The sequence below is a fragment of the Heliangelus exortis genome, chromosome 5 (genome assembly GCF_036169615.1).
Source record: "Heliangelus exortis chromosome 5, bHelExo1.hap1, whole genome shotgun sequence".
NCBI classification, from domain to species: Eukaryota; Metazoa; Chordata; class Aves; order Apodiformes; family Trochilidae; genus Heliangelus; species Heliangelus exortis.
This window is the reverse complement of record NC_092426.1, coordinates 23,314,268-23,332,994: the sequence shown is the minus strand read 5'-3', so window position 1 is coordinate 23,332,994 and position 18,727 is coordinate 23,314,268. Positions and strand designations below refer to the sequence as shown.

Below are 18,727 nucleotides of genomic sequence, written 5' to 3'. Positions count from 1 at the left end.
ACTGTCTTTTTTACAGTCTTTTCAAACGTTTTATCTCTACTGCATGTGGGAAACAATTTTGCTTCATTGTTGTAGCAACTTAATTTTCCTTCCAACTGTCCTCTTCCACATTTGATCTCAAATCCTTTATATTTTCAAAGACTTATTTTTTGTCCCAGTTATCGATAAAACTCCGTGCAGGATTAGAGTGATTCCTGCAACACACCACGCCAAATGTATCTATTGAGTGGCTTTGTAGTTATGATGTGAGGTCTGCTGTTGAACCAGGTCACGGCACAGTTCACATTAATTTTGCATTAGAGTCCATTGGGCAAAGTGACATGTGAGACTGGGTACCCTTTGAAGAGTTTATTCATCAAGGTACTATTGCAACACCAAAATCTGAGCAATTGATGTAGTTTGATAAGATAATAATTACTGAATTACGTGTGTTGTTTCTGTAATTCATATGAACTATCTTGCTATTTTGTCTTTAAGTGGGTTTTGTTGACAAATTTGGAACAAATTTATTGAATGTGTCGTCCACCTTCACTGCTTTAATCTAGGGAATGGTTGAATATTATTATTTGGATTCCACATTCTTCATATATGTAATTCCAGTTCTTTGTGGCTTTTAGGTTATGGATTTTTTGGTTCTTCTTTCAATTGTTGCTTCTCACAGGTTTCTGTTCTTTACAACTAACTTCCCTTCCCCTTCTATTTCCCATAGGCCTGCCTTTGCTTCCTGTAACCCTGGCTGTTTTGTTGGCTTCTGTGAATCAAGTTAAATTGTTAATATATAGTTTTCTTTCTAGATTAACATCTGGTTTGATTTACAGTTGTCCTCCATTTAAAAAAAATAGCTACTTTTACACTCACTGCTACTTCACTGGTCCACACTTTAGGCAATATATTCTTAGGTGATTTAAATAATTATATCTTAATTAGTGCAGAGTTATGTGAAAGTTTTTCATTATCAGGTGATAAATCCAGCCATGTATCCAATTCTTGTAGCTTCAGTAGTATCTAATACATTTAGTTCTTTGTAGTTTTAAAAGACTATGGCAGTTATTTTGCAGCATTGTTTGGTTTTTTTGGTTTTTTTTTGGTTTTTTTTTTGGTAAGTGAGCACCCTGCTTTTTAAAAAATGTGTTTTTGACCACTGTCTGCATGATCTCATACTTTCATTTCCCTTCTACTAAGATGCAGGCCATTAAACTGCCAATAGAAGATGGATTATCTTCCATAAATCAGAATTTTATTCATACCATTTAATTTGCTCATGACTTACACTGAAGATCTTTCTTGTGGATCAGAAAGGATCTCCAAGAAGATCATGGTGGAATCTCTTCTTCTCTCCTTCTAGCATGGTATTAGGTGAATTCTTGCTCACCCATGTCTGTTACTTGCAAAATCTTCTCATCCATAGCATAGAATTCACCTGAAGCCTTCTTTGAATGAAAGAGGACTTTTATAGCATAAATGAATAATTTTTTTTTATATATTTAATTTTTCTTTCAAAGGATAAACTATGCTTAGGCCAGGCAATAGTCTGTGCTACATGTGCTACAAGGTAGTTTTGGAGTTGTGCAGCTTCCAGGCCTGATACCGGTTCCCCAGTAGCAGTAAAAATAAAATCCTCTAAATATAAATTGTTTTCAGCACCTCTTCTGAGGTATCAGCTTGTGTTTCCTTGCCTCCTTTTTAAGCTGTGTACAGATCTACCTTGTCCTCTTGCTTATTGCTTTTCTCTTTTTCCTTCAGTTCTCTCATTACAGCTTCTATTTTCTTTTTGTTCAAGAGTTAGCCTACTGTTAGAAGACACTGAAAACATTTTTAGTATTAAAAATCCTGAGTAGTATGAAGTTTGCTGTCCCTGTTAATGTGGCTATTGTAAAAGTGGGAGGAGAAATGGGGGTCAATGAACACTCCTACCTTTAATTGTTCACACAGTTAGGGTGACTTTGGGAGGCATAATATCACTGCTGAGTGTCAGATGCAGCTGGTCAGCGAGTTTTGCCTCTACTGCTGGCAGAAGTCTGGAAGAGGAAAAAAAAAAAGGTATAGGCACATTGCCTCATTATGAACTTTTTCCCTCCTGTGTGTCCATCCACCTTTCAGAGCAACCGAGTCCAAGTGGACTTTAGAAGATTTTTAAGGTCTCTGTTTCATGAGCAAGCAGCTCTGGGAAGTGTATACATTACTAATAATCAAACTTAAAAAAAAATTTCTTCACATAAAATTATCCTCGATTGCAGTTACTTGTAAAGATCTGCCTTATCATCCTTTTTGAATATATGTATACTGAGATGTGTGTCTGAGAACTATACTATTTGAGAAAAAAATGGTTCTCTTAAAAAAAAAATTTTTTTCCCATACTTACACCTATGTGTAAAAGTAACAGGTAGGATGGGGAAATAAGAAAAGCACTGTGTCACTAAAGGAATGTGGTTGTCTAGGGACTTTCTGAAGGCCCTGCTATTGCTTCCATGAGAATTATGGTATTTTTCAGATAACACGTGCTATACTGGTTCAGAAGTGTGCGTATATCTATATACCCCTGGTGTCACAGCCATGTTTATAATCTCTGGCATCAGTGAGATTTTATCTGGCTGCTCTACTGTCACAGTATAGGTACAATGATACTGCTAGTGCAAGAACTTCCAGAAAAGCCTGTCCTTTTTCAGCCCTAACATGTTTGTGGGGGTAATAGTGCTTTTGTGCATATCTGCCTTAAATATTAGAAAACATGGGAAAACTTGACCCAGTAGAAGTAAACACCATTTATAATTTCCCTGTCAGATTTTTGGTAGCCTGCTCCCCTACATTAGATGTTTTTTTGTCTGTTTGTTTGTTTGTTTTTGACTTGAAGCCATTTTGTTCTTTTCCTCCTCCAAAATCAGGAGTGTAAGACTGACTGAATTATTCAGTGTCAGATCCCCACACTCTTTCAAGAGCAATGAGGCAGTTACTGACCATGCTCAAACCACCTCTCCCTTTTTATAGTCCTCTGTGGTTTTGAGTGTTCTGACTTTCACTGGACTCTCACAACTTTTCTCCTATTTTCTTTGTAATTTTGATTTATTTTTTGTATATGTTAAATACCAAGGTACAGTGGAAGAGAGCTATTTGCTGCTAGCTCTCAAGGGTTAGACCTGGATGACCTGGGAAATGTCAGGTGAACAGCAAAATGCTGTCCATCTTGTAGCACTATAGACTGATAATGGGAAAGCCAGCCAGAATTGTCAGTCAGTGGTAGTTGAAAGTACCTTTTGTTTAACAGTGGGTTTTTTTGTTTATTTAGTAATATGCTAGACTGCATGGTAGTTAAGCAACTGTTAGGAGAAATCACTGAGGTCTCCCTGTAATGGAGAGACTCTTCAAGAGACAGCAAGAGATGGATGAGCACATGAATGAAGAACAGCTACCTCTCTCCCAAGTTAAGCTGTCCTTGGTTGTGAATTGTGGTCCTCTGCAGCCTCAGCAGCCTCTGAAATTTCTAGAAAATCATAAAGAAGGCCTTCTGAGCTCCAAGACATTTACAAATCGCCATTCTTTTTCAGATTGGTACTCTTCAGTTTTTCATGTCTCTCAGATAAATGCTTTTTATTGTGATCTCTTGTCTGCAAGTTCAGCTTTTTTGTAGGCTTGGCGGGGTAGAACAATTCCATCTTTCTCCTTCAGCAGGATTTAACTGTAGTGTATTTTGAAACACATACACTTATTTCTGCCGGTGCTCTTTGAAGGCTACACTTGACATGGATAATTTCAAAGCTCGGATAGCTTTTCACATGGTTGAATGTAAATTAATTCACCCTTTGGGTTTTTTTCCAATTTTTTTACCCTCTATTTTGATGCTGATAATAGGATATGTTTAAACCAGGTTCTCCATTTCTGGTGGACTGAATTTGTATTATCTATTATAATAAAGAACAGAGCATGACACTTAATTTAGCTTTAAATGTGAATGTTGTGTATGTTGCTTAACTAGAACTGAAGTAAGGAAATGAGAGATGGCAATGTATCCTTTCACTGAAACATCTCTTCCTTTTTCTGTAGTAGTTTGTCTTCTCTAGGAGTGTGTAAAGGTAGTGGCAACACACAGCCTTTAGGGTCCATGCGAGACACCTGGTCTCTGTATGCAAACAGGCTTATAACAGGAATGTAATTGATGAGATAAAAATATTTTCTGACTAACTACTTTTTCTTTAGTCCTAAATCAATCAACACAGGGTCTGCTTTAGTTCAGAAACCTTACTTTAACATTTGTGAACATGCCCATACTTCCTGCAGTCCAGTTGTTTAATGTATTTTCTAGTTTCCAACTGCTTTTTCCGGTCTGGATGTACACTTGTTTGTAACAAAATGTCTCAGATTGTTACTTTGTAGGAAATTTACATACAAAAGGTATGTGTAAGTAAAGAGGGTTTTAATACTCAGGGTTTCAGAGGTTTGTCTCAGCATCTTCTGAAATCTCTCACTGGTCCATTTTAGTAAAAGCTGTATGTCTACTCTCTGCAGTCTGGGAAGTTTCATGAATAAATGAACTGGATTCTTACAGTTTCCAAAAATGACTTTTTGGAACTGTATGTGGAAGAGCAGACGCTTTCCTGAACATGGGTCTTTCCTTGAAGAAATAGACACCTAAATTGTGGTGGTGGAGCTGGAGAAGACAACTGACTGTTGAAGAATGAAGAAGGGAATAAAGTGAAAGAAGATCATCTGACATGGATCCAAATCTAGATCACACAGCAGGAACCTGGGTGCCAAGCATTAGAAAGATATGCCAATGTTCTTAACATCTTGACTGCTGACAAAAGAGTAAGGAAGATGCTCACTTCTTTGTTAAAAGCTGGCATCTCCAGGAGTGCAGTGCTTCAAGCACTAGAGTGTCTATATTAATCAAGCAAGAAGGGAAAAAAATATACTTTGGAATTGACTACGTTGTTCTAAATGTGTTGGATTTGGAAGTGAACACTGTATGCCAGATCTAGTGCTCGTTATGTCCATAAACTTAAAATATACAGTTTACTTGCTCTTCCTAAGTGGGCTGTCCTGCATAGGAGAAAACAGTTTGATGTGTGTGTACTTCAAATATTTCTGCTCTGCTTAGATTTTCTTTGTAGCAACTGTTTTTTTCTTGGTTAGTTTCTACATTGCCTGCCTTGCTGAATGAATCTTCATCATGTTTCAGGTTTGCCTGAAAGCGTATTTCTCCCTTATTTTGTTATTTAGTGCTGTGTTTGCAAGGACTTTATGTGAAATAGTATACTTCATGTGCTTCAGAGCTTGAAGGCAGAGTTTTATAGCTGGACAACAAAATTATAGTCTTTGGACACTGAACTTCTGTAATATGTAGTTAGCTTAAGGATTTACTTAGAGTTAGTAGACTTACCCAGAAAATGTCTCACATTTTGAATGGTTCATTTGTGGGTTAGGAAACCATTGCAGAGTTTTTCAGGATCTACACCATAAATTCAAACGTTTTTTGTTTGTTTGTTTTGTTTTGTTTTCCTTACTAGAGAAGGAGACTGTTTTCAGTTTACATTTGTAGTAATTCTCAGTCCCTACTTGATGGTTTCATAGAGGTGAAAAGAGTTGGGGCGCTTATACTGCCCTGTCACTGATGCCCGTACTGCTGTGGTTTCCATGTTATCCCTTCCTCCCATACTGTAATCTGCTGCTTGATTTTAATGCACAGCACTGTGGTAAAAGAGACTTGGCATCTGCAGAGGGATGAGGAGATCACCTTTCCTTATTCCTGCTCACTGGGTGGCTTATTTACAGGCAGGATTCTTCTGGGGCAGCTCCTGTCAGAACAGCGAGATACAAGAACGCTGGACTGAAATTGCCATTCATTACATCATCTGTGAATTGGCTAATTTTGACATGTAGGTAGTTAAGAAATTATTAGAGTCAGAGAAGTCACAACCTCAACTTTTCATCATCTGCATTGGTTTGTGTCCCAGTTTGAAGAAGGTATAGGAAGTTTTAATTGTACCTGTGTGATTTATCCTCAGTCAGCTCTTTAATTTCTTCTGGCTGTCTGAGGTTTCCGACATGCTGTAAATTTCTCCAACTTTTTCATTATCTGCAATTTCTTTATGACTCATGAATCGGAGTGGAGAGAGAGTGTGGATTTACAGCAGAGATAAACATGTCCATAAAGTCTGTATCTGTGTCAGTAATTGTACTGCTGTCAGTGACTGTCCTGTTTTACAGGTCTCTCTTGGGAGGAGAACAGGCTTTGCTACCAGTGTCAGAGAAGTGTTCTCTTTGATTTGCATTAACGTGCCAGAAGATTAGGTTGTGATAGTGAGGATGGAAATTGGGACTGGACCTTAGCTGCTATTGTTTTTTTTAAGTAAGTGGGTGTGTAATTGAGTTGCCCTCTATGTGCAAAGTAAAAAAAAAAAAAAAAAAAAAAAAAGTCCAGACTGTTGTTACATACAAAATCAGGGATTTTTACTGATGATATTAAATGTGATACTACCCATATGCATAAATTGTGCATCCTTACCGTAAAACAAATGCTGTATCTAGGTAACTGTCGTATGTGGAAAAAATACTGCATGGATCCTTAGGGTGTTCTGTGTCTGCTGGTGAAGCAGAAAAAATATTTCGCTAAGTGTCAAGTTGCCTTCTTCTACCTCCCTTACTGTGAGGGGGAATGCTATTGTGGAATCCAATGGTGAATACTAATACTAGCCTCTAGGCATTAATGACTGCTTGCTGCAGAAGGAGGTTTATACTGTTGGAGTTTGAGAAAAGGGGAACAATCTCTAAAGCTTGCTTAAATGTGCCAAAAGTTCAAATTCCCATAATTTCTCTTTGCTTTTATTTTATATTTGATGCCTGTTCATACTTGTGTCCATAGAATCCCCTTTTGTTAGATTTTGTTTGGGTTGGATTTTTTTTTATCTGACTCTGCTGATTTTTTTATTTTTTTTTTTGTCACAGAAAGAAAGCAATAATTTTCTCTCAATTATTTTTAAACATTCGAAGTGACTGTGAGAACGCATGTTTCCATTATGTCAAGTATGCATTGAGACCCCAAGATGCAGTTGATTGGGTTTTTTTCTAAGCCATCTGAGCGCCTTTTTCAGAAGGGAGATTAATGTATACAATGTAAATTCTGATTGCGTAGGTAGCTTTTGAATGTGCATAGATGCAGCAGAGTTATAAGTGCTGGGATGACATCTGCCATTGCATGGTTGTTATCTCTGGACCCTCATGTTAAAATACAAAGGGGGGTTTTTTGAGTGTTATAGTGTCCATCTAGGTCTTGTAATTGAGTTTCCAAAATTACATATAAGGACCACATGCTTAGTGGCCCAATAGCTGGCAGATAACTAAACTCTTAAAACTGCTGTTGATCTTAATGTGATGATCAATGAAGTAGCAAGCTACTTCTAAGTTACTATGAGATGCTTTTTACCAGATTTTTAATAAAATGTCTTTTCTTCCTTTTCTTTCCTCCTTTCGTTATCTACATCCCCATAACTAGGTTGTGGATCTGATTTATTAAATGAAACATCACCTCTGAAAGGTACTTCAACCGTAACATTCCTTACTTTATTACAAAAATAAAAATAATTAAAACCAACCCAACCAAACAAAAGAAAAAACCAAAAACCTACAACTTTTTTACTATACCCTGGTACTCCTTTCCAGAAATGCCTCTTCTGAACGTCCCTTTTGGCTCCTATAGTTTGTTTGGTAGTAGGAAGAAATGCTGCAATATTTTGATTCCTTCTGGAAAAGTGTGGTCGAGATCTTGTTGACAGAGTGAAGGTTGATCTAGGTACTTCTGTGGTTAAGAGAAGGGAGTTAGGGGGGGGAAGTGTTAGTATGGAAGCAGGAGTCTGAATAATTTGGAGACTGACTGAAATCATTTTTTCTGATGCATCACTGTTAGCTTTTGCAGAATCTTTTTGCTGGTCAAAGCAGTAATTTGTGCTTTGTGGGAACACCTGCAATATTAGCCCTGGTGAGCCAGGCAGTGGAACACATGCAGCCACAGGTGGCTATGCAGTCTCAGTTCTAAGAGGTTTTTCAGACCTGACTGAATAAAGCTTTAAGCAACATGATCAGACTCTGTGATTGACCCTTCTTTAAGTAGGAGACCTCCTGAGCCCTCGCAACCTGGATCGATGAGTGATTTGATGAGTGATTTGATGATTCTGTGATGTAGGATCCTTTCTGGAAGTAATCTCAATCAAAGCCTTCATTCCCCAGTCTCAGCTGCACACAGCATTAGATGGTTCAGCTTGTGAGCTCTGAGCAGGAGATCCCAGGTGCAACTCCATGGTCTGTCTCCATGTGAGTGGCCTGATTAGGAGCAAGAAACTTAAGGATTCTTTTGTCACAGCAGGCTTTCATGCTTTTGGGGAATGATTAAAGAGATTTTTGAATTCTTCCATCCACAGAGCTGATGATGAGTCCATGCAGCTTATACTGGGGAGCTTGTTTTTCTGTGTAGGGCAATACAGACTGTTCAGTATCCTTCTTAGAGGAAGGGAATGGTCCTCAGCATACACAGAGGTTCTTATTTGTCTCAGCTGAGATGAACAGTGAAACCACTATTATCTGTCTAGACAAACATGGGGTCAATGGGGTTTGACTGAAGAGCTTTTAGCCACAGAAGTGAAGGAATGGGCTGTCACATTAAAGCATTTCTACCTGCCACATGCTTGGCACAGAAAGAAACATGACTACAAACAAAATGTTCTTACATTATACTGTCAGAAGCGTATTTTTTGCTACTCTCATTCTGACAGGATAACTTGTAGACTACTGTCAGTGGAGGAATTGAGGATGGGGAAAAGTTTGATCAAGCATAAGGTTATGTGCATTTTTCTATTATGGTTTAAAAACACAAAAATGCTAAACAAATCTCAGGAAGTGCTCTGGCATGGACTCTCAAACCTTTACAGATAGACTTTATTATTTTAAAATTCTTCTGCCATCCATCCCTTTATTTAGTTAAAAATTTTATACTTCTTCTGTGTTAATAGAACATCTCTTCCATATTTCCAAATATTGGAAAGATTATCCTTTTATCACCTGTCAAATGTTTTCCTGTCAATTTTGGTTCCTGGCAGAAATGAAGAGAGAACATCTTTCCTCAGTACAGGTAGCTGGACCTATTTGCAGAGCAGCAGCTTATCCTAGTGGAAATTGCACTGGAGTGTGACTTTGGAGACTTTGCTTCAGTTCCTGGCACTACTGCTATTCTGCTTGGTGGGTTTAGTTGCCTTCTCACCTGTCCCTCCCTATTTCCCCAGCTGCAAGGTGGAGCTCATGGAAACTTTCTTTTGCAAAACGTTGGAAAAATTTTTTAAAGTAAAAAACCCCACCAGCATATAAGGCCTTTATCATTAACTATCCTATCCTGTACGGTATTTGTTGCTGTACCCTGCTTGCTGCTATTATGTGCCACAGGAAGGCGGCATTAGAATATTGTGTATTTGATCAGTAGAAGTAAAATGAGACTGTGGTGATGAAAGAGATTCTAACATCAAACGCTCTTCAGCCTGAGGCTCAAGAAAGGTAACTAAGAAAAGCAAGTCCATTCTCATCCGTTTACAGACATTATGTATAAATACTTGCAAGCAGCATAAAGGTTAAAAATCATCAGTATATATTCATACTGACAGCAGGGATTTACTTCTTTGAGGTCACATTTGCCCTGTTAATTCAGAGGCAGTGGAGTTACTCAGTACATAAGGATCAGTCTCACTGTTTTGTTCAGCCAGCATTTTTGCTTTGAGAAGGGAAATAAGAATCATAGAATATTCTGAGTTGGAAGGGACCCATCAGGATCATCAAGTCCAACTTCTGTTCCTGTATAGGGCACCTCAAGAATCACACCGTGTGCCTGAGAGCATCACCCAAATTCTACGTGAACTCAGGCAGGCTTGGTGCTGTGACCACTTCCCTGGGGAGCTTCCAAGTTCTCAACTGCCCTCTGGGTGAAAAACCTTTTCCTAACCTGAACCTCCCCTGATTCAACTTTCTAAGTGTTCTTATAAATGTATTTGTCAAATAGACTGAACATGTCTTGTTGGGGTACTGCTACATTCCTTCTCAGTTTTCTCTGTTTTGCATCAGGTGGTAGCACATGCCAGGTGAAAAAATCTCTTAGTATTTTGTTGCTTTACTGAGTGGTTTTGGTTGTTCTGAGCATGAAGTCTTCTGTGAGATCGATAATGAACTTGCCACCTTATCTCTTGTAGCTCTGAACATCCCTCCTGTATAATGTTGCTAGACTGAGTCTAAAAGTATCTCTTATTGCCTCATTAACTTGTGAGCATTAGAACAAGATAAAAATGCCCTAAAGCCTCTTATCTGATGATTGTTGTAACCTTCTGAGTGCCATTAGTTTAAGTTTGCAATCAAATGCTTCCCTTGAGTATAAGGAGCACTGATTAAATCTGAAGTGTCTCCAGAGGCTTTTACAGCTGTCATGGGGGTGGTGGCTGCCTCTTTCCAAAAGGAAAAGGAGGGGCTGGAGGTCCCGGTGGGGCAGCCACTCTGCAGACCTCCACGTGGCTGCCCCAGCTGTTCCGCTTTGCCTAATGAATTGTTTTACAAGGAGAGGCTGGATATTGTCATCTCAAGCTGCCTTCCCCAGGGACTGAAGCCAGCCTGATAATGACTAATGTTAGTGATAGTAATTGAAGTGTGATGGCTCTCCAGGGACTTGCACACGCGCAGAGCTGTCAGGCACTTGTGGCTGGTACAGTCCCATGAATATCTCAGAAATGCTTTTTAATTGCTTGACTTCCATAACTAGTTCCCATATATCGCCTGCAGAAACATACATTTTATGGGGGGAGGGAAAAGAAGCTGAGAACTCTGCTTTGACCCTTGGTTTACACATGTACTTTACTGCCCTAATGCGTTTCTAATGGGGATGGCTGCGTGTTCTTTTTCCCCTCTGGTCTTGGTGTGGATCTGCTTTGTGTCTCTACACAAGCATATGCAACTGATTGCACCTGAACATACTTTTTGTTTTATGTCTAAGCCCCGTCTTCTGCATTACTGATCTTTGATTCATAGAGGTTGTATTTGATTCAAAAAGAAAGCAATGACTTTATTTCAGAATACCAAAGAATCACTGGTGTTAAGAGCATGGAACTAATGATAGCTATTTGCATTTTGTTAGGCATTGAAAACTGGAGGTAACGTTGTAAACACATAGCTTATCAATGTATCCCAGCACAAGCTGGAGCTTCTGTTCATGAGCTTTTGGGGGTTCAGGACAGAGAAGTGACCAGTCTTCATAAAGCAGTGAATTTTTTTTTCATGAAAATTGTCTCTTTTAGAAATGCATTGTTGAATGTATCAGTGTGCTCAAGATAAGAATAGGTGGAATAGGGAACCTTACTCCTGGCTTCCAGAATAGCCTTTTTATGTAGGGGGTACTGCTTTGGGTTTGGTTGTTCTGTTAGGTTTTTGTTTGGTTGGTTTTTTAAAGTGCTGTATTGGGATTGGCGGAAGAAATTAATTGGATTAAATGAATGTTTTCTGCCAGTAATAGTGTAGATTGCAACATTGTCTCAATTCAGGAAACAACTTTTTATCAGGACCAAGAGAACTGCAGTGCTCATAGTGGTATTGGTGTAGTATCTTGCCACCGGGAGTGGATCTTGTCAGTGTGAAGAGCTGCTCACTGCTCTGCACAATTGCCCTCCTGCAGAGGAGCAGCAGGCAAAGGGAGTTTTCTTGCAAACCCTTCTCACCAGCAATTGGTGTAAAACCTGAAACATAAAGCTTCTATAGTGTTATTGATTGAAAAATTACCAATGTTTACATTTTTATGTAATATTTCTTCAGGAGCTTGTTACATTTCACAATGTAATGGCATATGATTTTTAAAGAACTAATGTCTTGAGTGCATGAAAGCTAATATTTCTACCCAGCCATATTCATTAGTCTAATAATGTAAAACTTCACCTCCTTGTAAATTTTGCTTTGCCTTTATTTTCTCTTACCATTTTCTTTAGACTGATTTAATTATTATTCTTCTCTTTTTAAAAATTATTTCTATACAGTATGTTTTCATTAAATAAATCTAACTTAAATGGGTATAAAAGGGCCTCTCATGTATTAATTAGTTAGATCTGGTGTGATATTGTATTGGACTGAGACCTCTTATGGCTCACTTTGCTTCTTCTGAGGCTGATCTTTTCTGAGAGTTTAGAGTGAAAATAACAGGTCTCTCTCTGTCTTGGTACTGGCACAGACAGAAGAAGAATGAAATTCATGCTGCCACTGCCTGAGGAAGCTGTGAGGAGAGTGGATTTATTTATGAGTGACCAAGAGAAGGAGCTTGGAAAAGAGATAAGAAAGGGAAGACCTTGGCAAATGGAAAACACTCTCTTCATCCTAGCTGTTAAATGTGCTCAGAAGTGTACATTCACCAGATACCTACCAATTGCTTAATACTGAAAGATAAAAGGATAGACTGTAAGTGTAAGTAAGTGTAGACCTTTCTGGTTTCAGGCCTAGGGACTTAGAAGAGATCTTAGAAGAGTAGAATTTAAAGAGAGCCTTTTTCCAACTCTTCCAGAGAGTATCCTGAAAGGCCACTCTAGGAAATGGAGCTTGTAAATGAGACCCAGCCTGAGGAAAGAGGTAGAGTTTAGAAGGCCTCAAGAAAAATTTTGATCATGGTACTGGGAGGCTTCTTTGAATTTATTTCTTGCTTGAATTGCCTTCTTTAAAGACTGTCTTTTTTCAGAAAAAAAATAAACTCCATCTCACTAAAATGAATAGTGATGACGATTTACTACATACCCATCAAGTACTTAGCTATTAAAATCCAACTCTTGAACCTAATGTCAATTTGTCTGAGTGCTGAGGCATTTTGAATTGTCTCCATATATACAGGAGGGTTTTGCTGTGTCTTTCTGAATTCTAGCTGGAGAGCAAAAAAATAAGTGTGCTGAATGCCATTGCCAGCAGAGTAAACGTACTACCTCATCATATTCATTGCAAGTTTGTTCTTCACCTCCTCCCTCCATTGAAGCACTGGCTCTTAGAAATTTATTCTGGTAATAAAACATTACTTTATACTTGCCTATGAAAGTGTGTTTGAAGGCTTTTTGTGGATTCTTTAAAGTGTCCAAGAGATTGTTGTTCCCTGCTGTTCACTGCAAACTTATACCATAATTAAACCTGATGAATTAACATGCAGAAAGTTAGGCTCTTAAAATATGGAACCAAACCTGTTGTTGGAGTACTGTATTTCAGTTGTTAGTCCCAAAATATTATGTATTGATGGGTTTTGGTTCTGAAAAAATGGGTGGGTTTATTCTTGCAGAAATTTTTGGTCTCAATGAGTAGAAGATAAACTTGTGTTTACTACTTTTTTTCTAAGTCTTGACAGTAAAGCTAAAGGATATAGTTCAGTTATTTTTCTATGATTTATCTTACAGCTTTTTACTGTAATTTGGGAGCTGTGAATAGGATACTACATGCTGTGTACGTAGGGATTTTCAGTTCATAATTGAATTTTGAGGAGATATTTTTACTGTTCAGTTGCTAAAACAAAAGCATTAGAGTGGAGGTAATTGAAAGGTGCCTAATAACCAATTAAGCAGATTTCACTTGCCTGTTGTGTTGAACATTGTTGTAGTGAAAGCTGGTGAAACTTACCATAATAAAGTTCAGCAGAATATATTTTCTGTGTAGAAGTTACCTTACATTTATAGGGCATTTCCATATGGGGAGCTTTCTGTGCTACAAGGCATATATACCCATACTGTTTAAGCTTCACGAAGTGCTCATGATTTTGGTGTCAGAGTACACTGTCATGTAAAATCTGGCGTTCTAGGTATTTGGTGATATTTTATGAACATTTCTATTATAAATAATACAAATCTTCCTTTAAGTCTTTGCATATCTCCAAAACCTATTGTTACATTTTAAAGCTTTCTAGGTTCAGTAGCAATTCAACAAATATTGGCTCCCATTTTCTTCAGTTTAAGATGGGACTTTGCTTTCTCCTCTAGGGTTTAACCTCTGTTCTACTGAACCACGTAAAATCAGATTTGGTCAGTACTGGAGAGGAATCCGTGAAGAGCCTTAAGGGTTTCAAGCGTTTCCATTAGCAGCGCTGGTGCCCTTCTCCCTGTGGATTCCTGAACTGTTATCCTGTGGTAGCTCTAGAGGGCTCTCTGCTGTTGGAAATGTTACATTTTCAATGAGGTACATTACAAAGGTCTTAATAACCTGTTGGTCATTAAAGAGCTAACACTTTTTTTCTTTTCTTTTTCTTTTTTTTTTTTTTTTTCTTTTAATTTTTTTTTTTCCTAATGCTAACCTCATTGTCATCAGCAAAATACAGCATATGCAATTAGGATCTAATTTTCTCCACTGTGGATTGGAAATTCTTGTTCTTATTCTGAACTGTGTTCTGCTCTGGGGGTAAATGGCTGCCACTTAATTTACAACACTTAAGTAGGGTAGGAAGTGAGTTTTGTGTATACACTCAGCATAGTTCCTTGTGTAAGTCACTAGAAGTATGATGTTGTCAGCACTGAAAATAAGAAAGAAAGAAAACAATTGTCCTTCTCTTTTCTTTTAACCTCTTCTTTTTAAGGTGTAGCAGCCTTGGAAGTATATGGGCATTGTTACTGGAGCATTAGAAATAAATGCCTAAGATGGATGACTAGATGAGGCAGGATGAAAATATGAACAGTATTTTTCAGCAGAGTAACAGGCAATTTTCATCAAGTTGTATCAAATGGCATTTACAAAGGAAGGAATACCTATGTAATACCTATGGTTTTATTTCCAAACTCTTCCTTTGGGTGTTACACAGGAAAAGGAATCCCAGTTCTGCCTTGGTGGATGTGCAATATTGTGCTGGGTTCAGCTGGGTTTTCTTTATCAGACTTGGTTACGTTAATATTGACTTTAAAATTGTGAGCTTGAAAATGGGTCAAGCAGTTGAAGACTAATGTTCCCTGTTCTAATACTAAATTAGATTCTCTTATGGTTTTATAAGTTTGCTTTCCCATGTGCATGGTTCTGTGCTTACAGTGCATTGCATAAGAGAAGCTGATGGCTTGGGAAGGTGGCTGGTAATATTTGAGGGAGTTGGCATGCAAGATATGAATGGAAGGCAGTTGGGTATATATGCCCTTTCTTTGGCTGTATGCCCTAGCATAATCAGTGGTGTGTAGTAATGTCAGTGCTGTTTCCAATATCTTAAACATAGCCAAGAAGAAGTATCTATTGAGATGAATTACAACCGTTCATATCTCCTGGAGAAATTGTCTTTGGTTTTAGAAAGCCAATGCTGCATTGCTTTCACTCAGATGTGTTTTGAAAGCTGTGAAGACTAGAAATAGCCAGAAGTAACACCTATGAAGACTGGGAATTGCTGCAGTGCCATTGTAGCTTACGTTCTCTGACATGTTTGCCCCTGTACTCAGCGCTGGTGAGGCCACACCTCGAGTCCTGTGTCCAGTTCTGGGCCCCTCAGTTCAGGAAGGATATCGAGGTCCTGGAGCAGGTCCAAAGGAGGGCAACAAGGCTGTTGAAGGGACTCGAGCACAGATCCTATGAGGAGAGGCTGAGGGAGCTGGGGCTGTTCAGCCTGGAGAAGAGGAGGCTCAGAGGAGACCTCATCACTCTCTACAGCTACCTGAAAGGAGGGTGTAGCCAGGTGGGGGTTGGTCTCTTTTCCCAGGCAACTCTCAGCAAGACAAGAGGGCACGATCTCAAGTTGTGCCGGGGGAGGTTTAGGTTGGACATTAGAAAGAATTTCTTTACTGAGAGGGTGATCAAGCATTGGAATGGGCTGCCCCGGGAAGTAGTGGATTCTCCGTCCCTGGAGATATTTAAAAAGAGACTGGATGTGGCACTCAGTGCCATGGTCTGGTAACTGCAGCGGTAGTGGATCAAGGGTTGGACTTGATGATCTCTGAGGTCCCTTCCAACCCAGCCAGTTCTATGATTCTATGATTCTATGTTTGGGCAGCTTGAGTTGGACAGCTGTTATGAATGGTTCTGCAGTTTCTCTATGATAAGGACCTTATGCGTAGAAAATAATGTTGAATTTGATGCTCAGTGAGCTCCCCAGTAAAAACATGCATGGGTGTCCTCCTTTACCTGCTCTGTGATGAGTTCTGTCTTGTGTACTCTGCAAAGCCCTTGGTTGAAATCACCATTGCAAGATTACTGCTGAAGGGAGAAATGGTGAATGGCTAGATCCAGGAAGGGAACAGGTTGTTTTATTTTCATTGGTAGCATTTTCAGTTCCCCAAGCAATGAGGGCTGAAGGAACTATCTATTTGAGAGCCACATCTTGATTAGATGTTTGGGCCTGTTGTAAAATCCTGTAACGTCTGCCAGTTGTGCCAGTGGGGAAATCCTCCTTATGCAGTGGAGAAAAGGCATTGAGAAATCTCTCTTGTAAATTCTGAGGTTTTTCCTTTCCTTTAGGAACTGCTCTTCATAGTAGGAAAAATATGCTGAGTTACTTTTCTCTGCATAAAACACAAACTAATAACAATTACACTATTGATTACTTTTTTGGGGCAGTGAAAAGATGCTTCCACCACATTTTGTTTCCCCATGCCATCCCTGACTTTCAGACACTTGCAACCCACAAGTCCTGGTCATAGATTAATTCAAATGCTCATTCCTTTTAGCACTTGGATGTATTTATTGCATATACTACATCTTTTCATGTCTGACCACTGTAATTTGGGAGGAAATTGTATCTTTGTTCTATTTATTATTTAAGCATGTGGGTTATATTAGTTGAGTTAAAGTGAGGACTTTATTTTGGTTTTAATACACTTCTGCATAGTGGGGGTCTTAAGCAAATTGTGGTATGCAACTTTTGAGTTTGTGGTTGTAAATTCAGAGGGTAACCAGACTTGTAGCCAGTTTTAAACTACAGAAGAATTTGGATTATTATTTGAAATATATTTTCAAGTAATTGTAAATTAATTGAAATAATGTCTGTGACATACAATATAGTGGTATGGCATCTGCATTCTCCATTATTTGTGCTTTGACTTGTTAGTTTTGAATACTTTCCTAGTCAGATCAGACTACAGAAGTCACTGAACAAAATGTCTGATAATGGTGTCTTGGAATTAGTATTAAAGAAATGCTCTCAGTATGTTTAAATATGCTTCTGTCAATATTCCATATAGGACTGTACATTGTTAAACCCTGTCAGTTTTAAGACCTAAACACCTCAGGAAAAAATTAAGAATACACTTATGGCTATCGCATCTGCTTGGGGGACATCATCTTTATTCAGAGGATTTACATATATAGTCCCTATGTTTACTTCCCAGTTGAGCTGTTCAGAAATGTCACTAAATGCAGAGGGAGATACAGTGAAAGTTATTTGGCACAAATTTGTATGGAGAAGAAAAAGGAAATAAACACTTTATATTATATAGTCTTCCATTCCAAGTTGTTTTATAGTTAAGTAACTACAGTGGGTGAAGTTCAGGTGAATATGGGTTTCAGAGATCACTACACAGCTGAAAGGGATAAAATGAAAGTTTTGCACCAGTGGTGGCACTGAACCTTCAGAGACCTGCACATGAGCTTTGTATTATTTGAAGTTGTATCCTAATTGCCTTGCAGTATGTTAAGAACTTCAAGGTGTGTTTTCACTTCAACGTATGTATTTTATGGAGTTCTTAATTTCTCTGTTGAAAACAATAGAGATGTGATTTTTTGTGTGTGTGTGGTTTTTTTGGTGTTTTTTGTTTGTTTGTTTGGGGTTTTTTTGTTGTTGTTGTTAGATGTTTCCACACTCTGGTAGTCCAGCAGCATCACCGAGCTTCTGTGTCTAAGTTCTCAGTTTGAAAGTACAGTGGTGGTGTTTGTTGCATTTTAAACCCAGTTTAGTTGAAATGATTATAGCAAAAAGTAATGTATAGTTTCTAACAGTCTGTACTTTTCACAAAGCTGAACTTTATATGTAAATACATATACTGTTACCTGGCAGTTGTTTGCAGCACTATTTCAAATGTGTTACTGGAACATTTGAGAATGTCCTTTTAATTTTTTTTTTTCTAATTTTGACCCAGTTTCACCACATCACCTGCTCCTTTTAGGGAAAACTTCATTCAGCCAGTCCACATCCTGAGCCACAATGATAGTAATTCTTTAGTTTGCAGAGGGTGCTGATGCCTGCTCTCTGAAGAGCTGGCTTGCAAATGCTTGTATGAGGTTCTGGCCCTAAATCCATCGATCATGCCAGTGTAGTGCATTTCCCAGGCTGAAGTTGCAAAGTCCCTGGTCTCTGGGTTGCCTGCTGCTTCTCTGTTAGAATTCAGCAAGCCAGACCCACAGCACCCCTGTCTTTCATGAATGGAATTCAAAAAGACACTTACATTTCCATAAATAAATTAGGAATTCAGTGGCTTCTTCCGGCTAATCAGGGCAGGCTGATAAACCTTGCTAGCTGTTTAATAAATGAATTGTGACTGATTACCTATTAATATGGACGCCTCAGGAATTCACCCTAGGGGAAGCAGAGCAGTGAAATAGAGAGGGGCATGGCCCCCTGGGAAATCAGGGCTTCATGTTTGCAGCTTAAATATCTCTGTGAAGTATCAATAAGGAGGTAATTGAATTTTGAACACAAACATGAGCGCCGGATGGATGAAGGAGAGGGGGGCTCTGATCATCTCTTCATGCCCCTTCATACTCCCCTCCCCTTTCCCTTAGAGACCACTCTAGTGAAGATAGATGCTAA

The 18,727-nt window shown here is 38.6% G+C and overlaps 1 protein-coding gene across 6 annotated transcripts in view; it reads left to right on the top strand.

Moving 5' to 3' along the window:
- Positions 1–18,727, top strand: part of LIN52 (lin-52 DREAM MuvB core complex component) — a 44,822-nt gene that overhangs the window by 4,012 nt on the left and 22,083 nt on the right. The window contains exon 6 of one of the 6 annotated variants that reach the window (XM_071746084.1): positions 12,559–12,755. The exons of 2 other annotated variants lie outside the window; for them this stretch is intronic. In XM_071746084.1, the coding sequence (XP_071602185.1) occupies positions 12,559–12,560 (2 nt within the window). In that variant the 3' untranslated portion in view covers positions 12,561–12,755. Of the gene's footprint in view, positions 1–1,182; positions 1,438–4,500; positions 8,070–12,489; positions 12,756–18,727 lie in introns of those variants that run through there. 3 more of the 6 variants (XM_071746079.1, XM_071746078.1, XM_071746080.1) reach the window with 3 other exon arrangements.